This window comes from Macaca fascicularis, chromosome 8 (genome assembly GCF_037993035.2).
Source record: "Macaca fascicularis isolate 582-1 chromosome 8, T2T-MFA8v1.1".
In the NCBI taxonomy this organism is placed as follows: Eukaryota; Metazoa; Chordata; class Mammalia; order Primates; family Cercopithecidae; genus Macaca; species Macaca fascicularis.
Window position 1 is genome coordinate 32,442,390 of NC_088382.1, and position 14,771 is coordinate 32,457,160.

The 14,771-nt window shown below is 45.5% G+C and overlaps 1 protein-coding gene across 4 annotated transcripts in view; it reads right to left on the bottom strand.

The window, feature by feature from the left end:
* KIF13B (kinesin family member 13B) overlaps positions 1-6,337 on the bottom strand; it is a 194,130-nt gene extending 187,793 nt beyond the window's left edge. For all 4 annotated transcript variants that reach the window (XM_074000589.1, XM_005562969.4, XM_045399003.3 and 1 more), the window contains exon 1: positions 6,224-6,337. In XM_074000589.1, coding sequence (XP_073856690.1) covers positions 6,224-6,278 — 55 coding nt within the window. In that variant the 5' untranslated portion in view covers positions 6,279-6,337. The remainder of the gene's footprint in view (positions 1-6,223) is intronic.
* Between the last annotated feature and the right edge of the window lie 8,434 nt (positions 6,338-14,771).

The following is a 14,771-nucleotide window of genomic DNA, read 5'->3' on the forward strand; positions in this document are numbered from 1 at the left end:
AACGCACAGGTGGGTTTTGTAGTTCTGGGAATGTTAATTAACCTCTCTGAGGTTCTGTTACACAGAAATGCTACAATTACTACCTTTTATTTTGGAGACAGTCTCACTCTGTCACCCAGGCTGGAGTGCAGTGGTGCGATTTCAGCTCACTGCAACCTCTGCCTGCCAGGTTGAGGTGATTCTCCCACTTCAGCCTCCCAAGTAGCTGGGATTGCAGGCACTCGCCAAGACACCCAGCTAGTTTTTGTATTTTTAGCAGAGACAGGGTTTCACCATGTTGGCCAGTCTAGCCTCACACTCCTGGCCTCAAGTGATCCACCCACCTCGGCCTCCCAAAGTGCTGGGATTACAGGGGTGAGGCACCACACCTGGCCTACAATTCCTTTTGAAAGTCTGGTTTGAAGAATAAAATAAAGCATTAAAAAGCACTGAACTCCATTGCTTGCAAATAGAAAGCTGTCAAAAAGCAGCTATTTTCTTTTTCTTCAATCGACACTGTTGAAATGAATGACGAATGGATACCAATTTCTAAAGATATCTTTATCTCCTGAGAGCAAAAGCCCCATACAGTTAAGTCATGGACTTGTGTGGAGTGGACCAGTTAGTTTCACGCACTTCTGGGGTCACAGGGCACACTGCTCATCTTGGCCGAATTTTTTTTTTTTTTAAGAACGTGCTCTGCCGAACACAAGGGGAACGTGATGAGCAAGCATAGAGATCAATACATCCATTTCCACTCAATCAGCACTTCAATCCATCTCCTTAACTAATAGTTTTGTCAGTGGTTTCTTCCATTTTCAGCACTTAGGTGGAAAAGTCAGACAGTCATCGTTTTATGGAGGTGAGAGGGTAAAAGCTAATGCCAATTAAACAACATCGTATTTTATATTATAAATGTATATTTCTTGAAAGGAGGTCTGGCCAGCCAGGGCAACCAAGTGAGACCCTATCTCTACAAAAAAAACATTGAAATTAGACAGACATGGTGGTGCACACCTGTGTACCAACTCCACAGCAGGCTGCAGCAGGAGCACTGCTAGAGCCCAGGAGGTTGAGGATGCAGTGAGTGATGATCATGCCACTGCACTCCAGCCTGGACAACAGAGGGAGAACCTGTCTCAAAAGAAAAAGAAAAAAAAAAACACACACACACAAGATTTGGGGAAAAGAATTTAAGAGTGTACCTTCTTCTCAAAATGCCTCTGGCCCTATGCGCATATATCCAAATTTCAGTCACTGAGTTGACAGCAGAAACAAAACAATGTTGTAATAGATGTGTGTCTCATTCACCATTAAAGTAGCAAGCAGATGCTGACAAAACAAGTATCTTCTGTTTTAGCAAATTTCCATCCATGGTCCTCTTTGGCTCCACATCTGTTAGTGATCTCTCTGAGAAGACTGAAGAATCACCAATGACCCCAGGGGTCAAAGCCACCTTCTCCTGTCCCTTCATTTCCTAAGGGTCACCTATGTCTTCATCTTCACTGACTACCAGCATCTTCTAAGCTTCCTCGCACTTGCTGGGTTTTTCCTTTGCCTTCTGAGTCACAGCTGCTTAATTCTGACTGGCTTCCTTACGCTGCCCATCCACAAGGCTTCATTTATCAGCAAGCGCTTTTAAAACCTGCCCAGCTACGCCAGAAATCGGTCATCTACTGAGGTTTCCAATCTTGCTTTGAGATCTACCAATTTTTCTCTGTCGTGTTTGTGTCTAAGACCCACACAAGGTCACAAGAAGCAAAACAGAGTGCATGGACCAGCCACCCTAGGTCCAGACTTCTGGCCTGGCCGCATTCAGGGCTTCCTGCAATCCACCTGACCTTCCCGTCCCATCATTCTCTAGCTATCCTCACAGAATCTCTTCTGGCAGGCAGATCTCGTCTCTGCTGCCTAAACCTGCTTTGCTCATTCTTGTCTCTGCGTCCTCACTCTCAGGCCACACTTCCTCCTCGAAGAATCCATGCCCTCCCCTCCCCCATGCTCACATCATAAGCTTCCTCCCTGGAAGTCCAACCAAAGTTCACCCTCCTCAGTGAAGTCTAAACTCTCGATTCCCTTATTTCCCTGTCATTCGCCTAGCGCTTAATAACTAGCAGCCTGCTACAGCTGTTTATCTTTTAATCTAATCTTTTCACAGGCATTTTCTTTTCAAGCCCATGACAGTCATTTCCTCACAGGCATGAACCATAAAGCATGCTTTAAGAAACTTAATATGATGGTACCAGGCAACCCTAAGAAAACTTTTAGGAAGTAAAATCCCCCTAACAAGAACAATCAATTTCACTTTTTCATGTTTCTTTCTAGCTCTTGCCCATTCCTGTATACATTTTTACATAGTAATAATCATAATAGATTTGATCAGTTACACATACAGCTTTACATTCTTTTTCCACTAACAGAGAAAATGATCTTCCTTGTTAAATGGTTTTGACTGTCATCATTTTAATCGCTGTACAACAGTCCCTCCATTGAGATACATCATGATTACCAAGGCACTGACTCTATTAGACATTATTACATACTTCTGTGTCTTTCACCACGTCAAGTATTGGAAAATGCAAAGTAAACTCATTTGAAATATCTCCTGAAATAAATTTCTTGTCCATGCTCCCTAACACCTGAAATAATCTATTTCACTGTTTCTATCTTCATTTATTTCATTTCCTGGTTCTACCCCCTTAGTCTAGATAGGTAACAAAGGCATTCCAAACACCTTTTACAGATATTTACTTATTTTGGTAGTTGATCTTACACAGATTTAAACACAGGAAATCCCTTGAGGAAAGGCATTAAGCTCTCATCCTATCTAATATAAGCTAGATACCTGGCAGGCACTCCATAAAAGTTTGCTTAACTATTAAATGTTTTTTAAGCCACCTAAAGTTAGAAAACATCAAATTCCTGGAAAGGAGAATGCTGCTGATCTAACTAATCCCACCAATTATGGCTACAAAACGTTCAGCTCCTGTAATGATTAGACAGGTTAACAACGTATGAATGGGTGTTCTGTGCAGTGCACGGACTGCACACAAGAGTTATCTGTTGAGCTGTACAGTCTGAACATTGGAAAACAAACAATATCTGCAAATAGAACTCGAAGATCTTGTGACAAAAACTTACCCCTTTTTCTCTAGTTGTTTCGCTTTGTATCTCAGATGAAGAAAGGCAAAATAAAGGTTGTAATATTAAAATCATGTAAAATTACATACACATGTGAGCACAAACTGGCATGGAAAAGAAAAGCTGTTAGGATGAAGAAAGTATGTGAACTTCTTTCCTTTTTATTTTTCCTTTTGTTAGTGTAATGTTAAAATAAATGTATGACTACAAAAATATTCCTGACAAATTAGCCATTACAACTCTTCCTGTTACTGAATTAGGGCCTAATGCTTAACCTTCAAATAACTAAGGTTCCCAATCCCACATACAGTTTAGCAAAAAGACTAAAACACTTCACTTCGAGGATAACTGTTAAATAATAAATCAGCTAACCACCTTAAAACGCCAAACAGCTAAGCACAACCAGACACTGAATCACACAAGGACTTAATACACCGGAGTTTTCTGGAAATTTTCAGATTTTCCTCAAAAGATAACTAATGTGATTCCAAATATCAGAGTCTATACAGTAAAACTACATCATCACAGTAATCCATTCTCATCCCCTCATTTGTGGACAGTGATTTATAAGGTTGCTTCCTGCACTTATACGTTATGATAGAAACTATTAGGACTCAAGTTTTACTATTTGTCATAATTATACACTATAATACTAATAACTGTTCAAAGTAATATTCTTTTCAAAATTAAGGGAAAGGTTCCTACAGATCATATGAGGAAGAAAAAAAGAAATTACTGGAAAGAAAAATGGTTTTTAATCTTTTTTTTTGAGACGGAGTTTTGCTCTTGTCACCCAGGCTGGAGCACAGTGGCGCAATATTAGCTCACTGCAACCTCCGCCTCCCAGGTTCAGGCGATTCTCCTGCCTCAGCTTCCCAAGTAGCTGGGATTACAGGCACCCGACACCACGCCTGGCTAATTTTTTATATTTTTAGTAGAGACAGAGTTTCGCCATGTTGGGCAGGCTGGTCTCGAACTCCTGACCTCAGGTGATCCACCTGCCTCGGCCTCCCAAAGTGCTGGGATTACAGGCGTGAGCCACCGTGCCTGGCCTGTTTTAGTCTTTCTATACAAACTTTAGATGCCAATTTTTAAAAATCACTGGATTTAGAATCCCACCACACTGTATTCCATAATAACCTTTTTATTTATGTTAACAATTACTTCACAGCAAAAATGGAAAAGAACAAATTTATGTGTGGTAATCACTGAAAAAAGAAGTCCACATGCATGTCAGGAAATATAAGGCTAAGAATGGGCACTAAGTGAACTCAGGAGGTACTTTACTCCAAATAATGCACTTCTCTATATAGGCTAATGGAATCTACGGGTAAACCTCAATTTTAAAATGAGTTGAACCCAAGGATCAGCTCACATCCATTCCACAGCTAAAACTATTATTTCTTTGCCTTCCTCTAAACTCTGATGTTTATTACAACCTTATCAATGGCAATTTATGAGTGAAAAGCATACGAATTCCCCTCAAAAAGTGAAACCAATGGAGAAAGGGAGAGGGAAAGAAGGGCTCTAAATATCTGAGATGTCTTTTGTGGTGGTTGGTTCACGGCCTCTTTTTAGCACTGACATTTCCAAGTTTTTTGTGAAAAGGAAATTTTAAGAATGTGCTGAAACCATCCTTTCAGAATCAGTTCCCAGATATGTTTCATTTGGCTTCTTTCTTTAAATTATTGTGATGGTAAACTGGAAGTAAACTGAAATACAAATACCTGAATATTTAAAAACTGACGCTTCTGAAAATTTTCAGAATTGCATCGACGTTTGCTTTGTGTTGTCAGAGTACGAGATTAGTGAAGCAAAGCAGGACTCAATCTTGCACTAGTTGAGAACTTAAAGTAATTAAGTTCTTAAGGAAAAAAACTCACCTGACAGCCTTAATCGGACCTAGCAGAAACAGGACAAACCAATTCCCATAGACGAGATAACTCCAAGCGAGAAACCAATTTCCCCGAGAAGGACAAACCAACAAAGCTTATGTCAACTGATTGATCTGTACGTCTCAATATACACAAAAAAGAGCAAAGAAGAGGAAAACAACCTATAATTTCTACATAAAAATTAACATTTGATTTTGCTAAGAAGCTACAACTTCTTAGTTGTCTCTGGTACTTAAAAGATTCTAATTAGTTCAAAGTCTTATCAATGGCAAAGTCATCCCCTGGGACAGTAATAGTGACCCCAATGATAGAACCTTGTATATAAAGCGTTTTCAAATACATTATCTTATTTAAAGCAACTCGCCCAGTCACGCTGCTTTTTACTATCAAAGCCAAGACCCAGCCCACCTTCTCCCGACTTTTGGGGTTCTCTCCACTCCCTGGGTCTACAGATGACTTCAATGTACTCGGTTTATCTGCTTTCTCTACCCTCCCTGCAGACTTAAGAGAATGTCAGAAAGATACAATTCCACAAGAATCTTGGCACTTAAGCTATTTATTGAGAGATGACCAATGAGACTTCAGGCAAAACCAAAACTTTCTCGACTGTCCAAAAACAACGAAAAAGGCATCTCCTCCACCTGACCTGAATCTCAGGACGCCCAGGTGGAAGGAACTCGCCGCGAGACACCCACCTGGCCCCCTGCCCTCCTTCCCGCCGCGGGCCGCGGCGGTGCAGGCTTGGGAGACCCGGGCGAGACGCGGGGTCCCGGGCGGTCCCGAGGCGGGTTGCAGGGGCTGGCGACCCGCGCGCGGGGGCGACAGTGACAGCTGGCGGGGAAGGCGCGGGGCTGAGGGGCCAGGGCGAGGCGGGGCGACAGGGCCTAGGGCGCCCTCGGGAACCTCCGGGGGAGACGAGAGGGCGAAAGGGCGCCGGGGCGGGGCGGGCGCAGGCGGAAGGGGCAGCGGGGCCGGCACGAGGGGCCTGGCGGCTCCCGGTACGGGACTGGCCAGGGGGGGAAGGGAGGGGAGAAGAGGGAGCCGGGCGACTCAGCGCGGGCGCGGGTTTCAGGGTCCGCGGGCCCCTCCTCGCGCCCCGCCGCAGACTATAGGGGCGGGGCCGCCAGACCCCCCACGGCGGCCGAGGGACGGGCGCGCCAGGCACCTGCCGCCTCAGCCCCGGCGGCCCGGGGGGGCTCGGCTCTCACCTCGCCGGTTCATGGGTCGGATCCGCACCGCCACTTTCACTTTGGAGTCCCCCATCCTGCGGCCGCCGAGGCACTCGTTCTGCTTCCGTCTGCCGCGGCCACCGGCGACTCTTCGGGGCTGACCCGGCGGGAGGGGGCCGAGGGCGGGGCGGGGCGGGGGGCGGGGACCGGGCTGGGGGCGGGGCAGGAGCGAGCTCCCGGCGCGCGCTGGTGCATGACGGGACTTGTAGTTCCCCAGGGTCGTGGGCGGAGCCGCAGCGGAGGCGGAGGCGGGAAAGCTAGGGCGCGAGTCGTTTGCTGGCACTTACGGTCAGCAGTGAGGGCTTTTGTAAATTCCCGTCTTTACACACCATTCTTGCTCTCGCAAGATGTAAGCCTTCGAGAAGTAAGCCTTCGAGAGCTGATACCTTTTCTGAAAAACAGTTGAATAGATGGCGTCAGGGACCCCGCTACCTCTTCCTGCTCATTTCCTGCCAATCTTAGTGTTTGATCCCTGGCTCAAGTTATTTCCTCTGCCTAGATTGCAGTCCAGCCTTGTCCGCTGAGGACGTCCTTCAAGACAAGTTGCAAATCACCTTTTCTGGGAGTGTCCATAGGTGCATAGGTTAACATTGTCCTATGAGTCGCCCTCCTTTGAGACAGGACTTTGGGCTCTGAAAACCATCTGAGTTCAAATCCCACCTCAGCGCTTCCCACTGTGTGACCAGGGGCAAGTTATTTCACCGCTCTGGGTTTGTCTTTAATATGGAAAGTGGAGATGATGCTAGTACCTAATAAAATAGGTACATTTTTAAATAAGATTAACTTACATGTGTAACCTAGCCTTTAGTAGAGACCCATAAACGTTAATTGCAGGAATGAATCAATGAGGCCACACTAAAATTAGCTTTTTATTAGCCCTGGCAGACATTCTAACAGGTGACCCTGTGGGCCAGAGCCAGCCTGCAAACATGTTCTGTTTAGCCCAACAGTGTTGGCCAACACATAAAAATCAGATTTGTGGCCAGGGGCAGGGGGTCACACCTGGAATCCCAGCATTTTAGGATACTGATGCAGGAGGATCGCTTGAGGCCAGGAGTTTGAGACCAGCTTGGGTGACAGAGTGTGAAATCAGATTTGTGCTTGCAGTACTGGGCCTACATTACACATTGGACAGAGTGGATTGGAACTAACTAGCAGCAGCCGCCTTTATCAAAGGCCAGTCTCTCTCCACTTCACCACAGCCTCCCTCCAGGTGGCTTTACCACACATGTGCCTGGACCTTGTGGGTTGGTGACCCCTGCTTAGATGTGTTTAAATGATAGTAATAGAACTCAGAACCATTTTACAGATGAGTAAATACAGAAAGCTGGCAAGACTTGCCCTTTTATCAACCATCCTGTTACTGAACATCTTCAATACAAGCAGTGTTGTCAGAAAAGTTAAAAATACCTTTTTTTTTTAGATGGATCTAGCTCTGTCCCCCAGGCTGGAGTGCAGTGGCACGATCTTGGCTCACTGCAACCTCCACCTCCTGGGTTCAAGCGATTCTCATGCCTCAATCTCCTGAGTAGCTGCAATTACAAGCATGTGCCACCCCTCCTGGCCAATTTTCATATTTTTAGTAGAGACAGAGTTTTGCCATGTTGACCAGGCTGGTCTTGAACTCCTAACCTCAGGTGATCCTCCCACCTCGGTCTCCCAAAGTGCTGGGATTACAGGCGTGAGCCACCGCGTCTGGTCAAAAAATACCTTTAAAAGGAAGGAAATTCTGACACATGCTGCAACATGGATGATGGGCCTTGAAAACATTATGCTGGGTGAAATAAGTCAGACACTAAAGAACAACCACTGCATGGTTCTATGTATATGAGATACACACAGTAGTCAAATTCATGGAGATAGAAAGTAAACTGGAGGTTACTAAGCGCTGGGAGAAGGGAGAATGAGGAGTTAATATTCAATGGGTACAGAGATTCAGCTTGGGAAGATTTCAGCTGCAGAAATGAATGGTGGTGATAGTTGCACAACAATGTAAATGTACTTAACACCACCTAAACACTTAAGAGTGGTTAAGACAGTAAAGTGTTTTAGGTTTTTTTAGAGACAGGGTCTCGCTCTGTTTGCCCAGGCTGGGGTGCCGTGGTGCAGCCTCAACCTCCTGGGCTCAAGCGATTGTACTGCTTCAGCCTCCCAACTAGCTGGAATTACAGGTACGTACCATGACACCTGGCTAATTTTTATTTTTCATTTTTTGGTAGAGATGGAGTCTTGCTGTGTTGTCCAGGTTGGTCTTGAACTCTTGGCCTCAAGTAATCCTCCTCACTTCAGTCTCCCAAAGCACCAGGATTGCAGGTATCAGCCATTGCACCCAGCCAAGATGGTAAGTTTTTTGTTGTTGTTTGTTTGTTTGTTTGAGACGGAGTCTTGCTCTGTCGCCCAGGCTGGAGTGCCAGCATGATCTCTGCTCACTGCAGTCTTTGTCCCCTAGGTTCAAGTGATTCTCCTGCCTCAGCCTCCAGAGTAGCTGGGATTACAAGTGTGCATCATCATGCCCAGCTAATTTTTATATTTTTAATAGAGACGGGGTTTCACCGTGTTGGCCAGGCTGGTCTCAAACTCTTGACCCCAAGTCATCTGCCCGCCTCAGCGTCCCAAAATGTACAGGCGTGAGCCACTGGGCCTGGCCAATAGTAAGTTTTATGTTATGTGTTTTTTATCAAAATTTCAAAAAAGGTTAAAAATAGAAAATGCTACCCCAGAAGGCCCCCTTTTTTAAAAAAATGAAATTTCTTTCTTAGGGGCACTGCCTCTGCACTTCAGGAGGTCTCAGCTAGACCAGCAGTGGGTTTAGTGTGGCAGGTCCTTTGATTTTCACAGCCCAATAAAGTAAACAGTAACATCAGGAAAACCAAATTAGGATTGCCAGTCTTAGTGTTTGACACTATGATAGCTTCTTAATTTTAGCAAGTATGTTTTTTTTTTTTTTTGAGACAGGGTCTCATTCTGTGCCCAGGCTGGAGTGCAGTGGCGCCATCTTAGCTCACTGCAGCCTCAACCTCCCAGGCCCAAGTGATCGTCCCACCTTAGCCTCCCAACTAGCTGGGCCTACAAGCGTGCACCACCATGCCCAGCTGGTTTTTAAATTTTTTGTAGAAGCAGTGTCTCACTATGTTACCCACGCTGGTCTTGAACCCATGGCCTCAAGTGATCCTCCTGCCTCAGCCTCCCAAAATGTTGGGATTGCAGATGTGAGCCATTGTGCTAGGTCATCAAGTAAATTATTTGAAAAGGAATGCACACAACAATCACTACCTACCATCACTATCATTTTTTTTTTTCAAAAAAAAAGGTCATAAAGGGTATAATTTTATATTGAAATTGTTTTGCCCTACTGTCCTTTTGCTCTTATTTAGTGTTTGCCATGGGCCCAGACTGGTTATCAGAGGTTGGTACTCTTGTCTTAAACACACATCCTAATTACCACCTCCCTACATTCAGGTTATAAAAAATAAGAGTTTGGAATGTCCCAAGGTTCCGTACGTCACTTTATATGTCTTTTATAACCAGGTAAACTTAATTTGTCAGTGGTGTGTCCTGGTGCTAACTTGAATCTGGCTTTTTAAACAGAGTCAAAGCAGGCAGAAAAAGATAACCAGAGAACATTTCTATGGAAATATTGTATTTAAACTTAAGCTGAAACTGAAAAGAGAGGAAAGCCCCTAAGGAGCTCAAGCAAGGGAGGAATAGAACAGAGAAGAAGTGAGGACTTTCTCTGAAGTCCTCAAAACCGTTTAAAATGTTCTGAAAATATTTGGAGGAAAATGACAGTATCCTCCCCCTAGGGACTGTAGGGAAGAGCCCCTGTGAGCTGTTTCCCCTGTTGACTTCTGTTCACACTACTCTGTCTCCTTTGACTTCTGCAGTGAAGATGATTCTTAAAAGAAAGCCCAAGACTAGAAAAGCCCGTATCTTCCCATGGAAAGTATTCCTCTGATAGGTGGGAGACAGAGGACCAAGATGCAAGTTACAACCTGCAGCCCGGGAGTTTCAGGGGCTTCAACGCCAAATGAAATTGGAGAACTATCAACAGGCTTCGGGGTTCAGCACAGGCTCCAGCAAGACAGAGAGAAAAGTCCTGGTCTCTCTCTCTTTTCTCTTTTCTCTCCCTTTTTTTTTGTTTTCTTTTTTGAGACAGGGCCTCGCTCTGTCGCCCAGGCTGGAATGCAGTGGCACAATCTCGGCTCACTGCAACCTCCACCTCCTGGGCTCAAGCAATTCTTCTGCCTCAGCCTCCCAAGTAGCTGAGATTATAGGCACCCACCACCAAGCCCGGCTAATTTTTGTAGTTCTAGTGGAGACGAGGTTTGGCCATGTTGGTCAGGCTGGTCTCAAACTCGTAGCCTCAGGTGATCTGCCCAACTCGGTTTCCCAAGGTACTGGGATGACAGATGTGAGCCACTGCACCTGGCCAGTTTCTCTCTTTTCAACTATTAGAGGAAAAAGAAACAACTAGTAAATAAGGCATTCCCTTGTACCTGTTTCTTAAAGCAAGTACTTAGGAAATCAACAAGTATTTATGGTATAGATACTACAGCCATTTTGATAGAGCTGTTGAATTTTAGCTGTGTGGATAAGGGGTTTCTCCTTTTTTGCCCTCACATTTTGCAAATCTTGCTCATTCTAAAACTGATTTCTAGTTTACTTTCTGTGGCTTTACCCATTCAATAGTTTCTGGTGGTCCCTGCATAGGCTATGGAAGTCACTTTGTCCTATCTTTTTTTTTTTTTTTAAGATGGAGTCTCGCTGTGTCAGGATTTCCCTGCTTGCCTGACACCTACCTTTGTGAGAGCACTTAGTTTTCCCAATTGTAACCATATCTTCATCTGCCTCCCCAGCTATACTGTGCTACTGTGTGCTCTTTGAGCCTGGATAAAGTGTCTTTTGTTTTTGAGACAGGGTCTCGCTCTGTTACCCAGGCTGGAGTGCAGTGGCATAATCATGGCTCATTGCAGCCTCAAACTCCTGGGCTCAAATGAGCCTCCCACCTCAGCCTCCTAAAGTAGCTGGAACTACAGGCATACATCACCACTCCTAGCTAATTTTTGTATTTTTTGTCTCGCTATGTTGCCCAGGCTGGTCTCCAACTCCTAGGCTCAAGCAATCACCTGCCTCAAGCCACCCATAGTACTGGGATTACACACGTGAGCCACCACACCCAGCTTGAAAGTGTCTTTTGTAATTTTTTTTTTTTTTTTTTGAGATGGAGTCTCTCTCTGTTGCCCAGGCTGGAGTGCAGTGGCACAATCTCAGCTCACCATGCAACTTCTGCCTCCCAGGTTCCAGGGATTCTCCTGCCTCAACCTCCTGAGTGGCTGAGATTACAAGTGTGCACCACCACGCCCAGCTAATTTTTGTATTTTTAGTAGAGATGGGCTTTCACCATGTTGGCCAGGCTGGTCTTGAACTCCTGACCTCAGGTGATCCACCCATCTCAGCTTCCCAAAGTGCTAGGATTACAGGCGTGAGCCACCACACCTGGCTGAAAGTGTCTTTTTAAAGTCTCTTTATCTCTAACACCTCGTACGGTGACTGGTACTTAGTAGGCACTTAACACATTGGAGAATGAAGATATTAACTACATGGCATCATCATTACTCTCAGATTAAATGGCTTGCCTCAAGCCACACAGCTGGTAGGTGGCAGACTTGGAATGCAAACACAAATTTGTTTGATTCCACAAATCTTTGCCCTTTCCACAAAGAAGGCCCTGTGTGTCCCCTTACATATTTTTCAGGTGTACATTGTCTTTCCAGCATTGTGAACTCCTAGTGAAAGCCTAGATCTCACTAATAACAATGACCTCTTCTAGCTGTTATTGAGTGTTTGTGATGTGCCAGGCATTGCACTTAGCACTCCACACATATGATCTCGTTTTTCACAACAATCCCATGAAATTGGCACTATCATTATGGCCTTTAACAGAGAGGAAACAGGCCGGCGCGGTGGCTCATGCCTGTAATCCCAGCACTTTGGGAGGCTGAGGTGGGTGGATCACCTGAGGTCAGGAGTTCAAGATCAACCTGACCAATATAGTGAAACCCCATTTCTACTAAAAATACAAAAATTAGCCGAGCGCGTTGGCATGTGCCTGTAATCCCAGCTACTCGGGAGGCTGAGAGAGGAGAATTGCTTGAACCTGGGAGGCGGAGGTTGCAGTGAGTGACCACACTCTTCACACCACCTCCATGGCAGTGTTGTTCTATTAGTCATTCTCTGATACATTCAACCTTTCCTTCTCCATTAACCCCTTATCCTCGGCTGAGAACCTCCCATGGAAAAACAAGAACAAACAGTAACACTTGAAGAAAAAACAAGGACAATTTCCCGAAGTCTTCCTACCTCCTCTGGCGCCAGCCCTCCCCCCAATGTAATAGTCTACACTCACCAGCTTCCCTTCTCCACCTGTCATTAGTCAACCAACAATTAATTCAATCACGCTTTCACCTGCCCTCACCCCTGCACTAAAACTGTCCTGACAAAGCACACCGTTGACCTTCCCTTCGCAAATCCGGGAGCGTGGTTTTTGGTCCTCCTTTGGTGTCTCTGTAATAGTTGGTGTTATTGAGCATCCCCTTCTGGAAGCTTTTGATTCATCCTTGGCTTCTATGACATGGCTCGTTTCCCCCTTATTTTAATTAATATATTAGGTTAGTTAAAACACTTCCCTATTACAGGCTTGGAACTATCTTAAGAGCCTGAGATACAAAGATTTAATTTTTTTTCCCGAAAGACGGAGTTTCGCTCCTATGCCCAGGCTGGAATGATGTGGTGCGATCTCAGCTCACTGCAACCTCCTCCTCCCGGGTTCAAACGATTCTCCTGCCTCAGCCTCCTGAGTAACTGGGATTACAGGCATGTGCCACCACGCCCGCTAATTTTTGTATTTTTAGTTGAGACAGGGTTTTGCCATGTTACCCAGGCTGGTCTTGAACTCCTGACCTCGGGCCATCTACCTGCCTCGGCCTCCCAAAGTGCTTGGATTACAGGCATGAGCCACCTCGCCTGGCCAGGATACAAAGATTTTTAAAAGACTCCTGGTCTTTAAGGACTAAGAGGTTTGGTCAGATTTCTGGAAATTTGGTAACTTCTTCAGGTTGTATTGCTGCTTGGTACGGAGTGGAAACCCCCTTTAAGGACAAATACCATTGAAAAGGAGGAGGCTCAGTAGCTCGACCTAGGGGAGAACGTGGAAGGCAAAGCTAAGGACCTTCAGGAGTTCCTGGGGAAAGAGGAGCTAGAGACAAAGTGGGCAAACTGGGCACGGGGGCTCACGCCTGTGATCCCAGCACTTTGGGAGGCCAAGGCGGGAAGATCACTTGAGGTCAGGAGTTTGAGACCAGCCTGGCCAACATGGTGAAACCACATCTCTATTAAAAAAAATACAAAAATTAGCCAAGTGTGGTGGTTGATGGTGCCTGTAATCCCAGCTACCGGGGAGGCTGAGCCAGGAGAATTGCTTGAACTCGGGAGGCAGAGGTTGCAGTGAGCCGAGATTGTACCACTGAACTCCAATCTGGGTGACAGAGCAAGACTCCGTCTCAAAAAAAAGAAAAAAGAAAGAAAGAAAAGAAAAGGAAAAAAAAAAAGTGGGCAGCCAAGGAAAGAAAGATGACAAAAGGGTTGGGTGTGGTGGCTCATGCCTGTAATCCCAGCACTTTGGGAAGCTGAGAGGGGAGGATGGCTTGAGGGTTTGAGTTTGAGACTAGCCTGAGCAATATAGAAAGATTCTGTCTTAAAAAAAAAAAAAATTTGCCAGGGCTAGGCACGGTGACTCACTCCTGTAATCCTAGCACTTTGGGAGGCCGGGGGGCTGGGGGGGGTGGTGGGTCACCTGAGATCAGGGGTTCGAGACCAGCCTGGCCAACATGGAGAAACCCCATATCTACTAAAAAATACAAAAAAAAATTAGCCGGGCGTGGTGGCGGGCACCTGTAGTCCCAGCTACTTGACAGGCTGAGACAGGAGAATCGCTTGAACCCAGTGGGTGGAGATTGCAGTGAGCTGAGATCGCACCACTTCACTCCAGCCTAGGAGAAAAAGCAAAACTCCATCTCAAAATAAATAAATAAACAAAAAATAAAAGAAAAAAATTAGCTGGGTGTGGTGGTGCGTGCCTGTGATCCCAGCTACTTGAGAGGCTGAGACAGGAGGATTGCTCCAGCCCAGGAGTTCAAGGCTGCAGTGAGTCATGATTGTGCCACTGCACACCAGCCTGGGCCACAGAATGAGACGTCAGCTCAAAAAAATAACGGGGACAAAAGGCAAAAGAAAGAAATGCTAGTCTGTATCAGAGAGTAGCCTCAGGGGCATACCATGCAAAAAGTTCAAGTGAGTTTATGTACCTCAAAAATCACATCTCTCTTATCCATTTATCCTGAACCCATTGCCATCAGCTTTCAACAGCTCTTGCTTTCAAAGCCTTGCATGGCCCCTCCCCAAAGATATATCCTAGGCAGAAAGTATCCCTCCTAACTGTGCACAGGCATCACTTACTTTGTGATAGCTG